General features: G+C 41.0%; 1 protein-coding gene across 4 annotated transcripts in view; it reads right to left on the bottom strand.

The window, feature by feature from the left end:
* Window positions 1–5,186: 5,186 nt before the first annotated feature.
* pak5 (p21 protein (Cdc42/Rac)-activated kinase 5) overlaps window positions 5,187–15,036 on the bottom strand; it is a 90,221-nt gene continuing 80,371 nt past the window's right edge. The window contains exons 8-11 of one of the 4 annotated variants that reach the window (XM_054761093.1): window positions 10,649–10,775; window positions 7,226–7,351; window positions 7,022–7,156; window positions 5,187–6,340 (exon numbers count right to left, since the gene is read on the bottom strand). In XM_054761093.1, the coding sequence (XP_054617068.1) occupies window positions 6,185–6,340; window positions 7,022–7,156; window positions 7,226–7,351; window positions 10,649–10,775 (544 nt within the window). In that variant the 3' untranslated portion in view covers window positions 5,187–6,184. The remainder of the gene's footprint in view (window positions 6,341–7,021; window positions 7,157–7,225; window positions 7,352–10,648; window positions 10,776–15,036) is intronic. The other 3 variants (XM_054761092.1, XM_054761090.1, XM_054761091.1) reach the window with 3 other exon arrangements.

Here is a 15,036-nt window from a genome sequence, read left to right as displayed (position 1 = left end):
TTCATGTTATTATATGTTATTCATGTTATTATACATGTTATTATACATGTTATTATATGTTATTCATGTTATTATACATGTTATTATACATGTTATTATACATGTTATTCATGTTATTATACATGTTATTATTCATGTTATTATACATGTTATTACTCATGTTATTCATGTTATTATACATGTTATGATACATGTTATTATACATGTTATACATCTGTGTAGGCTCTCAGTCGTACAGGAGTTGTCCATCGAGGAAAAGGCTTCTTGAGACGTCATCTGTACTTCTGTGTAGAAGGTGTCGGACGTTTCGCTCCTCATCCGAAGAGCTTCGTCAGCAAACTAATAAGTGCTGGTAGCTTAGGCCTTAAATACAGTAAGAGTGGGCGGAATTGGTGTGCCAACACCCTCCTCCTATTGGTTCGTTACACTAAGCCTGCATTCCTCATCTTTACAGTGGTATAATCCTATCCTGTTATTCACACCTACGATAAAAGGGAAGTGTCGCTCCCTGAATTGGGTATGAACGACTCTGATACTGGCTTGTTAGCATCTATTGTTCTGGCTCGGCCCTGCCTTCACCTCATTTGCAAGACTAAGAGCTGTGGGTTTTGGTCTCAGTAACCTGCTGAACACAGGGTCCAAATTGAACCTCAAACCACCATTCCGATTCAATGATGGGTTCTGTTGTTTGACAAAAATAGCTTCCTTTACTCCTCTTTCAAACCATCTGTTTTCTTTGGCCAAAATCTTTACCTCGCTGTCCTGAAAAGAGTGATTGGTAGCTTTCAGGTGTAGATGTACTGCTGATTGAGGACCACTAGCATTGTCCCTGCGATGTTGATAAAGCCTTTTTTGGAGCATTTGCTTAGTTTCCCCAATGTAGTGCTCTTTGCATTCCTCATCTTTACAGTGGATGGAATAGACCACATTGCTCTGTTTCTGGTTTGGAGCCTTGTCTTTAGGATGCACTAATTTTTGTCTCAGGGTATTTACTGGTTTGAAATAGGTAGGAATTTTGTGTTGCCATAAGATCCTCTGGAGTTTTTCGGAGACCCCCGCTACATAAGGGACTACCACTCCTCTCCTTTTAGCTTCTGTGGGCTTTTGGGTTTCTTTCCCTACTCTCTTCTTTTGACATTTGTTAAAAGCCCACCGTGGGTACCCACAGGTTGAGAGCGCTCTCTGGACATGTTGTGTCTCCTTTTTCTTTCCCTCAGCACTAGTTGGTATTTGTTCCGCTCTATGTTGGAGGGTCCTAATAACCCCTAGTTTATGTTGTAGTGGATGGTTTGATTCAAAAAGCAGGTATTGGTCAGTGTGTGTGGCCTTTCTAAAGACCTCTGTAAGTAGCTGTCTGTCCTTTCCTATAATTACCTTGCAGTCTAAGAAGGCTAGTTGGTTTTCTTTAGTGTCCTCGCGAGTAAATTTGATATTGGTGTCCACCGCATTGATGTGATCTGTGAAAGACTGAATTTCTTGTTTTTTTGATTATGACAAAGGTGTCATCCACGTATCTAAACCAGTGCCTTGGTTTTGTTCCTGAGAAGGATGTGAGAGCCTGTTTCTCCATCTCTTCCATGTACAGATTCGCCACTATGGGTGAGACTGGTGAGCCCATAGCACAACCATGAATTTGTCTGTAGAATTTCCCTCTAAACTGAAAATATGTGGTGTTAAGGCAAATTTCCAGTAATTGGCAGATGTGGTCAGCACTAAGTTTTGTTCTCCGATGCAGAGTTGAGTCCTCGAGCAGTCTCTTCCTCACCACCGAGACTGCTGCTGAGGTGGGGACAGATGTGAAAAGTGAAGTCACATCATAAGACACCAAAGTTTCCTCTGGCTCCAATCTGAGGTCTTTGATGCTCGCCACAAACCCTTTTTGTGTTCTCTATATGATGATCAGTGTTGCCTACCAATGGGGATAAGACTGTTTTTACATATTTCGCTACATTGTACGTGGTAGAGTCAATGCTACAGACAATGGGTCTGAGGGGAAACCCTTCCTTGTGGATTTTTGGAAGGCCATAGATACATGGTGTAGCCTCCCCAGGGTATAACCTATGATACATCTGTCTGTCAATTAGTTCTCAACACATTGGACTACGAAGAAAAAATAACAAGTCTAATTAGTGATGCCAACACATATGAGCAACTTAAAAGGGACCCATCCAGCAGGTATAAGAAAGAAATCATACACTGTCTCCAAAAGTTAGAGAAGGAAGAACTAATTGACAGACAGATGTATCATAGGTTATACCCTGGGGAGGCTACACCATGTATCTATGGCCTTCCAAAAATCCACAAGGAAGGGTTTCCCCTCAGACCCATTGTCTGTAGCATTGACTCTACCACGTACAATGTAGCGAAATATGTAAAAACAGTCTTATCCCCATTGGTAGGCAACACTGATCATCATATAGAGAACACAAAAAGGGTTTGTGGCGAGCATCAAAGACCTCAGATTGGAGCCAGAGGAAACTTTGGTGTCTTATGATGTGACTTCACTTTTCACATCTGTCCCCACCTCAGCAGCAGTCTCGGTGGTGAGGAAGAGACTGCTCGAGGACTCAACTCTGCATCGGAGAACAAAACTTAGTGCTGACCACATCTGCCAATTACTGGAAATTTGCCTTAACACCACATATTTTCAGTTTAGAGGGAAATTCTACAGACAAATTCATGGTTGTGCTATGGGCTCACCAGTCTCACCCATAGTGGCGAATCTGTACATGGAAGAGATGGAGAAACAGGCTCTCACATCCTTCTCAGGAACAAAACCAAGGCACTGGTTTAGATACGTGGATGACACCTTTGTCATAATCAAAAAAACAAGAAATTCAGTCTTTCACAGATCACATCAATGCGGTGGACACCAATATCAAATTTACTCGCGAGGACACTAAAGAAAACCAACTAGCCTTCTTAGACTGCAAGGTAATTATAGGAAAGGACAGACAGCTACTTACAGAGGTCTTTAGAAAGGCCACACACACTGACCAATACCTGCTTTTTGAATCAAACCATCCACTACAACATAAACTAGGGGTTATTAGGACCCTCCAACATAGAGCGGAACAAATACCAACTAGTGCTGAGGGAAAGAAAAAGGAGACACAACATGTCCAGAGAGCGCTCTCAACCTGTGGGTACCCACGGTGGGCTTTTAACAAATGTCAAAAGAAGAGAGTAGGGAAAGAAACCCAAAAGCCCACAGAAGCTAAAAGGAGAGGAGTGGTAGTCCCTTATGTAGCGGGGGTCTCCGAAAAACTCCAGAGGATCTTATGGCAACACAAAATTCCTACCTATTTCAAACCAGTAAATACCCTGAGACAAAAATTAGTGCATCCTAAAGACAAGGCTCCAAACCAGAAACAGAGCAATGTGGTCTATTCCATCCACTGTAAAGATGAGGAATGCAAAGAGCACTACATTGGGGAAACTAAGCAAATGCTCCAAAAAAGGCTTTATCAACATCGCAGGGACAATGCTAGTGGTCCTCAATCAGCAGTACATCTACACCTGAAAGCTACCAATCACTCTTTTCAGGACAGCGAGGTAAAGATTTTGGCCAAAGAAAACAGATGGTTTGAAAGAGGAGTAAAGGAAGCTATTTTTGTCAAACAACAGAACCCATCATTGAATCGGAATGGTGGTTTGAGGTTCAATTTGGACCCTGTGTTCAGCAGGTTACTGAGACCAAAACCCACAGCTCTTAGTCTTGCAAATGAGGTGAAGGCAGGGCCGAGCCAGAACAATAGATGCTAACAAGCCAGTATCAGAGTCGTTCATACCCAATTCAGGGAGCGACACTTCCCTTTTATCGTAGGTGTGAATAACAGGATAGGATTATACCACTGTAAAGATGAGGAATGCAGGCTTAGTGTAACGAACCAATAGGAGGAGGGTGTTGGCACACCAATTCCGCCCACTCTTACTGTATTTAAGGCCTAAGCTACCAGCACTTATTAGTTTGCTGACGAAGCTCTTCGGATGAGGAGCGAAACGTCCGACACCTTCTACACAGAAGTACAGATGACGTCTCAAGAAGCCTTTTCCTACATGTTATACATGTTATTATACATCTTATTATACATGTTATTCATGTTATTATACATGTTATTATACATGTTATTATACATGTTATTCATGTTATTATACATGTTATTATACATGTTATTATACATGTTATACATGTTATTATACATGTTATTATACATGTTATTATACATATTATTATTCATGTTATTATACATGTTATTATACATGTTATTATTCATGTTATTCATGTTATTATACATGTTATTATACATGTTATTATACATGTTATTCATGTTATTATACATGTTATTATTCATGTTATTATATGTTATTCATGTTATTATACATGTTATTATACATGTTATTCATGTTATTATACATGTTATTATACATGTTATTATACATGTTATACATGTTATTATACATGTTATACATGTTATTATACATCTTATTATACATGTTATTCATGTTATTATACATGTTATTATACATGTTATACATGTTATTATACATGTTATTATACATGTTATTCATGTTATTATACATGTTATTATACATGTTATTATACATGTTATACATGTTATTATACATGTTATTATACATGTTATTCATGTTATTATACATGTTATTATACATGTTATACATGTTATTATTCATGTTATTATACATGTATTATACATATTATACATGTTAGTCATGTTATTATACATGTTATTATACATCTTATTATACATGTTATTCATGTTATTATACATCTTATTATACATGTTATTAATGTTATTATACATCTTATTATACATGTTATTCATGTTATTATACATGTTATTATACATGTTATTCATGTTATTATACATGTTATTATACATGTTATTATTCATGTTATTATACATGTATTATACATGTTATTCATGTTATTATACATGTTATTATACATCTTATTATACATGTTATTCATGTTATTATACATCTTATTATACATGTTATTATTCATGTTATTATACATGTTATTCATGTTATTATACATGTTATTATTCATGTTATTATATGTTATTCATGTTATTATACATGTTATTATACATATTATTCATGTTATTATACATGTTATTCATGTTATTATACATGTTATTATTCATGTTATTATGTTATTCATGTTATTATACATGTTATTATACATGTGATTATTCATGTTATTCATGTTATTATACATGTTATTATACATGTTATTCATGTTATTATACATGTTATTATTCATGTTATTATATGTTATTCATGTTATTATACATGTTAGTATTCATGTTATTCATGTTATTATACATGTTATTATACATGTTATACATGTTATTATTCACGTTATTATACATGTATTATACATGTTATTATACATGTTATTCATGTTATTATACATCTTATTATACATCTTATTATACATGTTATTCATGTTATTATACATCTTATTATACATGGTATTCATGTTATTATACATGTTATTATACATGTTATACATGTTATTATACATGTTATTGTACATGTATTTATGTATCCACAAAAATATTCCAATAAAAGTGCAATAATAAAGAAACAGTTGAAAAGGTGAAAAATCCGAAGGACACGAGTCTTTGTTGGCCAACGTTTAATGGAAGTTGCGTCTACAAAGATAGAGCATCATCATCATCATCATAAATATATGGACTGTTTTTAGCAAGGGTTGGCTTGAGGTGGGTTCATGTGGGATGTTTGTATTAGAAAGAGTAGGAAAGATGAATACTGCTCATATGACAAGCACACCAGAAAATACTGAAAATTATCAAAACTATACAGCAGATCTTACAATTTCTCTAAAATACATTTTCACCGCCAGGCGAGCGGATCATCGCTCTGCTGCTGTGGTCTGCAGCCACGCCCGCCCTTTGGAAGCCCCGCCCACTATGGAGCATTTCAGCTGCAGTCCTGAAAAGGAGGTGGGGCCTGCTCAGGTCCATAAAGGTGCATAAAACACCTGGAGTCCTCTCCAGACTTCATTGCTGTGAGTGTGTAGGGTGTTTTTTTGTGGTAAATAAAGTTTGAGCTAATCTACGTCACGGTTACAAAGTGTCGGCGGCGCCGTGGCGGCGGCGGTGGCGGGGCTGCTGTGCGCACCGCTCAAAGGTCAGCGGTGGCGGTAGTGTCTCATGAGGGGGACGATGCAGGACGGCGGTCCGGAAAGTTTCAGGAAGGAATGCTGGAGGAGTTCCTGGGCCGTGGCTCGCTGGGAAGGCTCCCGGACCAGCATGAGGTCCAGGAAGGAGCGCAGTACCGACGAGACCTGGACCGACCACACGCAAGCATGATGCTTTTTATTTGGACTTCATCCTCTAACATCTAAAGACTTTACATCATCTTTCATTTCCTGCCACTGCGTCACTAAAACCAGTCGAAAGTCAGACAAGTAGGGGTGCACCATGACGATCACACCGATATGAGGGCATTATGACATCATACCGATCAATCCCATAACATTAACAAAAGCTCCGACAAACCATCATTTAAAAAAACGCTCCAATGAGGCGAGAGCTCCTTTTTTCCTTCTGCCTGAAGGACGTTGAACCAAATGCGCAATGAGAGAAAACCCCCATGGAGCACACTAAAACCTCATCAGCCACCTGCAACGTTTGAAAAGTGCAAAAGGTTTGTCAGAGACCTCCATGCCATCACGCCGGCTCGGAGTGTGTGCCCGAATACAGTGCACCTTGCTGGGCCACAGCAGGTGGCTCCTCCCCCTCTATACTCTGGTTCTCTTGATAGTAGTGATGTCATCATATTTCATTAGGACTAATCAACAAATCCTAATTTGTTCCAGTCCTTCTTCCCTCCACGTGTGCACAAACTACACTTCCATCTACGTTTAAAAAGTCGAAATGGGTTGTCGTATGAGAAGCAGGAAGTCATCGCTATGGGTTTGACAAAAAAGATATCGTGCATCGACATACACACGTGCACAAGTTACCTTGTGGGACTCTTTTAGCCGTGGGGGCAGGTTGTCGCGTATCCTCCTCATGGCCTGCAGGGGGGGCTCATTAAAGTAGGGGGGCTCGCCATCCACCATCTCGATCACCATGATGCCCAAGGACCAAATGTCCACCTGCAGACACAACACCACAATGCTGATGCAACGTGTGTGTGTGTGTGTGTGTGTGTGTGTGAGGGTCACCTCAGTGCCGTAAGGTAGTCGGGAGATGACCTCAGGTGCCATCCAGTATGGCGTCCCCACCAGGGACTTCCTCTTGGGCACCTCTTTGGACACTTGGGCACAGAAGCCAAAGTCTGACAGTTTGATCTGCACACACACACACACACACACACACACACACATGAACACACACACACACACACACACACACACGAACACACACACACACACACACACACACACAGAGGGAAAAGGTCATTGTTGGATTCCTTAGCGGAGGCGTGCTGATCCACGGCGAGGGAGGTGCTAATGTGATGTATTAGCAGCTAATCAGCCTTCAATGAGTCACGTCTCACCCTTTCATTACTCACCCTTTCATTACTACACCTCACTGATGAGGAGGTCACATGCTGAGTTAGGAGAGGTCAGTGTGTGTGTGTGTGTGTGTGTGTGTGTGTTTTGCAGCAACACATCGTGAGTAGCATCAAAGTGAGCATGAAAGATGAAGCATGTACTACAGTACATGTACTGTACATGCAGTATGTGCAGTACCGTATGTACTGCATGTATACTTATCACGTGTACTTCTTACTGCAATCTGAGTCAAGGATGCTCATTCCTCATTGGTTCCCACTTTTGTTAGCAAGAGGACGTTTTTTGTTGGCGTCACTTTCTTTCATTTGTTGGTGCGTCATGCGGGAAGATGAATAAAAAAAGCACTTTCTAGGGAAAACAACCATTTTTATAACTTAGAGGAGACATACTGACATCACTACAAGGCCATAATAATACACTTTATACGGTATACAGTATTTATACTTTTCTTCTCATTTTATTTCATGAAAAATCATCTAAAATCAAATATTACAACAAAAAAATGGTCATATATATGTATATATTAAATGATTGATACATAATTATTGATGTAATATTAAAAAACATTTTTATTATTTGATTTTATTAAAAAGAAATATCTGCATTGTTAAAATAAAATAAAAAAATACGTAATTATTATTGATGTCAAACTAAAAAAAAGTTTCTCATTTGATTTTATAAAAAAGTAAATTATACTAAAAAAACATATATATAATTATTTTATTTATATTGTTCATGTTTGTATATTATTACTTTTCTATAATTATTATAAATTTATATTTTACTGTGAATTGATGCGCTACTAAAAAAAGTTACCAAAGTAAAAACAAGTCTCACAATGTGCTCCAATAATCAGAATTATGCAATAATAATAAGCAAATAAACACTATCCATCCATCCATCCATCCATCCATCCATCCATCCATCTTCTATACCGCTTCTCCTCATTAGGGTCACAGGGGTATGCTGGAGCCTATCCCAGCTGACTTGGGGCGACAGGCGGGTCCACCCTGGACTGGTGTCCAGCCAATGGCAGGGCACATGTAGACAAACACTCACATTCATAGCTATGGACCATTTAGAGTCTCCAATGAAGCTAACATGCATGTTTTTGGAATGTGGGAGGAAAGCCAGAAAACCCCCCCACACACGAGGAGAACATGCAAACTCCACACAGAAATGCCCAACGGAGAATCCAACCCAGGTTTTCCCATCTCCAGGCTGTGACTGGGGGGCCAACATGCTAACCACTAGACCACCGTGCAGCCCCAAATAAAGGCTATTAAACTACAAATGTAAAAATAAATAAATAACTTTTTTTTTTAAAGTAAAACACAAATAAATACATTTATTTAAAGTACTGCATATTATGAATCTAATTTTATTATTCATTTTATTAAAACAAAATCTACAAACAAATATAAAATTGCGTCAAATATCAAAATAAATAATAGTTCACTCCTGAGGAGCAGCTGAAACATGTGAAGCATGTACATTTAGCACTGTTGGATCTTTAGGAGGTTCTAAGTAGAGATTCAAAATGCAAAAAGAAGAAATGGGAGCGAGACAAAAAAGCAATTTATTGCAAAGAAGCATTCAAGTGGAATAGGCTGTTGATCAGCACAGCCTTAAAAAGGCAAAATGATGACAAACATGTGGATTGAATGTGATTTAGTGTCGTCATGATGTCTTGATGGCAAAGGCAACAAAGCTTTCTCTCTTTGAAGGCGGTGGGATTGTTGAGCTGCATAAGCAAGGCCTCTCCCAGCGCACCATTGCTGCTGAGGTTGGACGCAGTAAGACACTCATCTCAAACTTCTGAAAAACATCCTGGAGCAAAAAAGTCAAGTGGTAGACCCAAAAAAATGAGCCGAAGGATCCCATTGGCTCTCCGTCAAGATCACAGGACCATCCTCGGCCCAGATGGAGGCTGTTATTGGTGCCGAGTGCAGTCCAATAACCATCAGAGGCCATCTGGCAGAGAATGCTTTTAAGAAGAAAAAAGCTCTTCAAAAGGTTTGGAATTTACAGGAGAGCACCAAACATGGGACATTGAAAGGTGGAAGAAACTTTTATTCTCCCTTGACAGCCCTGATGGCTTCCAACGTTACTGGCATGACAAGGAGATGTTTTCCCACACAGCACGGTGGAGGGGACACCATCATGATCCTTTAATGGAAGAATGGAGCTTCAGGTTGCGCAGGGGCGTCAAACAGCAGATGGCTATGTGGAGATGTTGCAGGGGGCATCCCTCATGACTGAAGGCCCTGGTCTGTGTGGTGATGACTGGCTTTTTCCAACACTTCATTAAGAACTTCCTCCAGAGGAAAAAGCTCACTCTTTTGGACCATCCTGCGTGTTCCCCTCATCTAAATCCAATGGATTTACAAAAATGGACATGAGCTCCAGACAGTAGATGTCCTCCGTGAAGGCATCTTCACCACCTGGAGCAACATTCCCACTAGCCTCCTGGAAACACTGGCATAAGCATGCCCAAAGCCATTTCTCACCTCATGAACAAGAATGAAGAAAGAACTCCTTTTTACACATTTTATTTCTACTTTAGGGGGGGTTCCTGTGTCTTTTTTAAGCTATGCTCTTAAACTTTTGATCAGCTGATGACCAGCCTATTTCACTTTAATGCTTCTTTGCAATAAATTGCTTTTTGTCTCACTCTCATTTTGTCTTTTTGCATTTGGAATCTCTACTTAGAACCTCCTAAAGATTCAACAGTGCAAAACGTACATGCTTCACATGTTTCAGCTGCTCCCAACATTTGGATGAGGAGTGCATCACCAGCCGATCGCCACAAAAAAGTTTTTAAAAAACATCTTTTAATGTGGTAGAATATATATTTTAGTCAAAGTGTCCACTTTCATCTTTCAACTTTCATCCAATCAGTGCGTTTTTGTTTGTTTACTTTGAAAATACATTTTCTTTGGGATGCTGTTCCTTTCTACTTTGCTACTTGGAGAGGTAAAAACAGGATTTTCTGGTGTGTGTGGCGTTGCTTTCATGTGTTTAAAAGGTCGTGGGTGTAAGATTGTCAAGATGGCGTAGGCACGTTACCCGTCCGTCGTTGGTCAGCAGGATGGAGTCGCTCTTGATGTCGCGGTGGATGACGCCCTGAGTGTGCAGGTAGGACAGCGCCCTCAGCACCGACAGGCACACGGTGGCGATCTGCTCCTCGTTCATCCTGCAAGCACGCGTGACACACAAACACGTCACAAACACGTCACAAGCGCATCAAGCACCGCTGCGGCCACAGCGTTTGGACTTTGTTTTAAATAAAGACGGAGCAGGCGGAGGCACGCCCGCAGCGTTTTGCAGCAATGACGTGCAGAGCGGGAGGTCCCAGATGGAGGTTGAGGCGCAGTGCGGTGCCTCGCACACACGCACACACGAACACACACACGCACACACACGCACACACACACACACAAACTTACAGCTCCAATGAACATGCAGGTCCAGCTGGCCTGCTGCGTGTGCGTGTGTGTGTGTGTGTGTGTATGTGTGTGCGCGTGTGTGTGTGTGTGTGTGTGTGTGTGTGTGCGTGTGTGTGTGTATGTATGTTCTGAGCTGCAAATGCCACATGAGCAGAAAGTCATGCTCACTTGTAGGCTAACACACACACACACACACACACACACACACGCGCGCACACACACACACACACTAGTCGGAGTAGATTAAGTGTCACACACTGACAGTCACAGAAGACAAATGAGCCATGTGATAACCAACTGTGCCAAAAAAAGCCTACGTGCGCGCACACACACACACACGCACACACAGACACACACATGCACACACACACACACGCACACACACACCCACATGCACACACAGACACACACATGCACACACACACACACGCACACACACACCCACATGCACACACAGACACACACACACACACGCACACACACACACCCACACGCACACACACACCCACATGCACACACAGACACACACACACGCACACACACACCCACACGCACACACACACCCACATGCACACACAGACACACACATGCACACACAGAGATGCACAAAGATTAGAAGAACATGATCACTGAAATAGAAAATTGTTTTCAAGAAAAAACATGTTAATGATCTTGTAAGGTTGTCAAGGGAAGGACAATTACATTCAAATATTACACACCAATTCCACAATATTACTCATACTACTACTACTAGTACTACTACCACCACCACTAGTACTACTACTAATCATGACTACAATCAATATTAGCAATTTAATGTCTTATTTTGTTGGAATGGTGAACAAAAGTTCATAAAAAGTTGTGTAGTGGAATTAATTTCCTTAACACCCCCCCAACTATTTCAATGAGTTTAACATAGGCAAGGGGTGTCCAAAGTGTGGCTTGGGGGCCATGTGCAGCCCCGAGAGACGTTTATTATTAGCACGCGGCACATGGTAGGAATAAAATATAACACTAAAGAAACCCAGCAAAAAGGGACAAAACACAGCAGATGCAAAGACAACAACAATAAGAGATGGTGGGGGTGTTAGGGGTGTTAAGGGTGTTAGGGGCGTTAGGGGTGTTAAGGGTGTTAAGGGTGTTAAGGGTGTTAGGGGTGTTAAGGGTGTTAGAGGTGTTAGGGGTGTTAGGGGTGTTAAGGGTGTTAGGGGTGTTAAGGGTGTTAGGGGTGTTAGGGGTGTTTAGGGGTGTTAGGGGTGTTAGGGGTGTTAGGGGTGTTTAGGGGTGTTAAGGGTGTTAGGGGTGTTAGGGGTGTTAGGGGTGTTAAGGGTGTTAGGGGTGTTAAGGGTGTTAGGGGTGTTAGGGGTGTTAGGGGTGTTAAGGGTGTTAGGGGTGTTAGGGGTGTTTAGGGGTGTTAAGGGTGTTAGGGGTGTTAGGGGTGTTAGGGGTGTTAAGGGTGTTAGGGGTGTTAGGGGTGTTAGGGGTGTTAGGGGTGTTAGGGGTGTTAAGGGTGTTAGGGGTGTTAGGGGTGTTAGGGGTGTTAGGGGTGTTAGGGGTGTTAAGGGTGTTAAGGGTGTTAGGGGTGTTAAGGGTGTTAAGGGTGTTAGGGGTGTTACCAGACGCACAAGACGACACATGAGATCTTAATATTTTTAAGAGAAGTATAGTGAAAAACTCTGAGAATATTGCCATCTACTATTTTCATTCTCCTACACTCTGTGTGTACGCCAGCCGCCCCGTCTTCACCCACCCAGACAAAGAGACCGTACGGCTGGCAAAAGGGCTCACTCTGTTCATGCCGTTGTTCTATGGAACAAACCAAAGCAATGCACGCATGCACGTGGCAATATATTGATTATCCACTTCCTTTTCAGTTCTTGTGTCATTCATTCATTCATTCATTGATTATTGTCCCGGGCGCAGTGCCCACCACATGGCAAACCTTCATCTGGCAAGATCCTGTGACACCCCTAGTTATGGTTTTTAACCTTTTTATAAAAATAAAAATATACATAAAAATATCAAAGTGGCCCCCAGAATGATTAGATTTTTCTGTATGCAGCCCTCTGTGGAAAAAGTTTGGACGCCCCAGAGTAGGGTTGCCATGGTAACGCCACAGGGTAAAATGACAACATATTGTTGCTTTGTCATGCCCGCCTAAGTTTTCTTTTCTTTCTTTCCAGCGAGACAACTGAAGAGAGAACATCTTTACACACACACCCCCACACACACACGCACACACACACACACACACGCGCACACACGCACAGTGTGTGTGTGTGTGTAAGATGGCGTAGCGCCGCTCGTTCTCACTGAAGCTTGTTATTAGTGCGCGATACAAGCGCTGACACGCCACGCAAATGATTGTAATTAAAACGACAAACACGACGTGGGCTTGAAACAATCGAGACGGCGATGGCGATGGAATGGTGATGACGATGACGATGGCGATGGCGATGGCGATGACGATGGCGATGGCGATGGCGATGACGATGGCATGGAAACACGCCTCATCAACAGAGAGCCGATAACTGGTACGGTAACTGTACAACACGTGATAGGAAGGCACTCCAGCGGGTGATCAAGACCTCACAGAACATTGTTGGGGCAGCCCTCCCCTCACTGCAAGACATTTATAAAACTAGAGTCCTACGAAGAACACACAACCTCATCAAGGACAGCACACATCCACAACACTCATTATTCACACTCCTACCGTCAGGCAGACGCTACAGGAGTTTGAAGTCCAGGACCACAAGGCTGGCAAACAGCTTTTACCCACAGGCCATCAGGCTTCTCAACGAAGCACTCGCACACGCCGCACGCAACACACGCACACACTCATAGCACTTTATTTATTTATTTATTTATTTGTATTAATGTCTCTTGTTGTTGTTGCTTAATTTATTGGTATTTATGTTTCTTATGTTTTATTCTTTCTTGTGTTTTCTTTCTTTTCTTGGGAGAATGAACAGAATAAGAATTTCATTGCATAGTAGAACTGCTGTTTTACTATACATATGACAATAAAACTCTTGAATCTTGAATGTAAGAACTTAAGTGATGTTAGTTACTGTATCATCAAGAAAAGCATGGAAGTTGCTCGATATCAGCAATAAAACTCTTGAATCTTGAATCTTGAAAGTAGTTAAGAAAAAGCAAAGACTCTCAAGTGTTGTTAAAGACTCGCTTCCAGCCCATCTGTATCGTCTTCTTCTAAAGTGAGTTTGCTACTTTATGGCGGAGACCATAAGAGCCCCCTCCCTCAAAGATACTCCATCTGTGTGTCGCCATTTGGATCGTCACTCCAGGCTAACTTGGATTTCACCACACACGACCCACACGCAAAAACACATCCAATCCCAATAAACGGCCATCTTTAGCGCCCCCTCCAGATTGTGTTGAAAATGCTTTAGCACCAACGTGATGCAAATATCCTCAAAGTTATGCAATCATTCCACAGATGATCAGTGGCTTATGGACACTTAGCACCTTTTGTCAAGCGCAGATGAGAAATTTCAAGTCCATCAGACTTATGGGGTTTAATAACAGCGCCACCATGTGGCAGCACAGCGGTGGTGCACGTTTTCATGTTCATTCTTTTGTGTGCAGCACTTCACTAATACAAGAGTTAGCTCGCAGCAGGGGTGGCCAAAGTGCAACCTGGGGGCCATTTGGAGCCCTTCGATGTTTTTTTTTTTGTTGGCCCCGTGGGACTTTCGAGAAACATCATTTAACAATTAAACTGTTTTTAAAAAAACAGCAAAAATGGAAAAATCTGCTATAATTTAGCAAGAATAAAGTCAAAATATCAAGAGAACCGAACAAGAAAGTCACAATTTAATAATATTTTGGGAATAAAGTCCTAATATTTTGGGAATAAAGTCCTAACATTATGGGAATAAAGTCATAATATTATGGGAATAAAGTCCTAAAATTATGTGAATAAAGTCCTAATATTTTGGGAATAAAGTCCTAACATTATGGGAATAAAGTCATAATATTATG

Source organism: Dunckerocampus dactyliophorus, chromosome 19 (assembly GCF_027744805.1).
Source record: "Dunckerocampus dactyliophorus isolate RoL2022-P2 chromosome 19, RoL_Ddac_1.1, whole genome shotgun sequence".
Lineage (NCBI taxonomy): Eukaryota > Metazoa > Chordata > Actinopteri > Syngnathiformes > Syngnathidae > Dunckerocampus > Dunckerocampus dactyliophorus.
The sequence above is the reverse complement of the archived record's forward strand: the minus strand, read 5'-3'. Positions and strand labels throughout refer to the sequence as shown.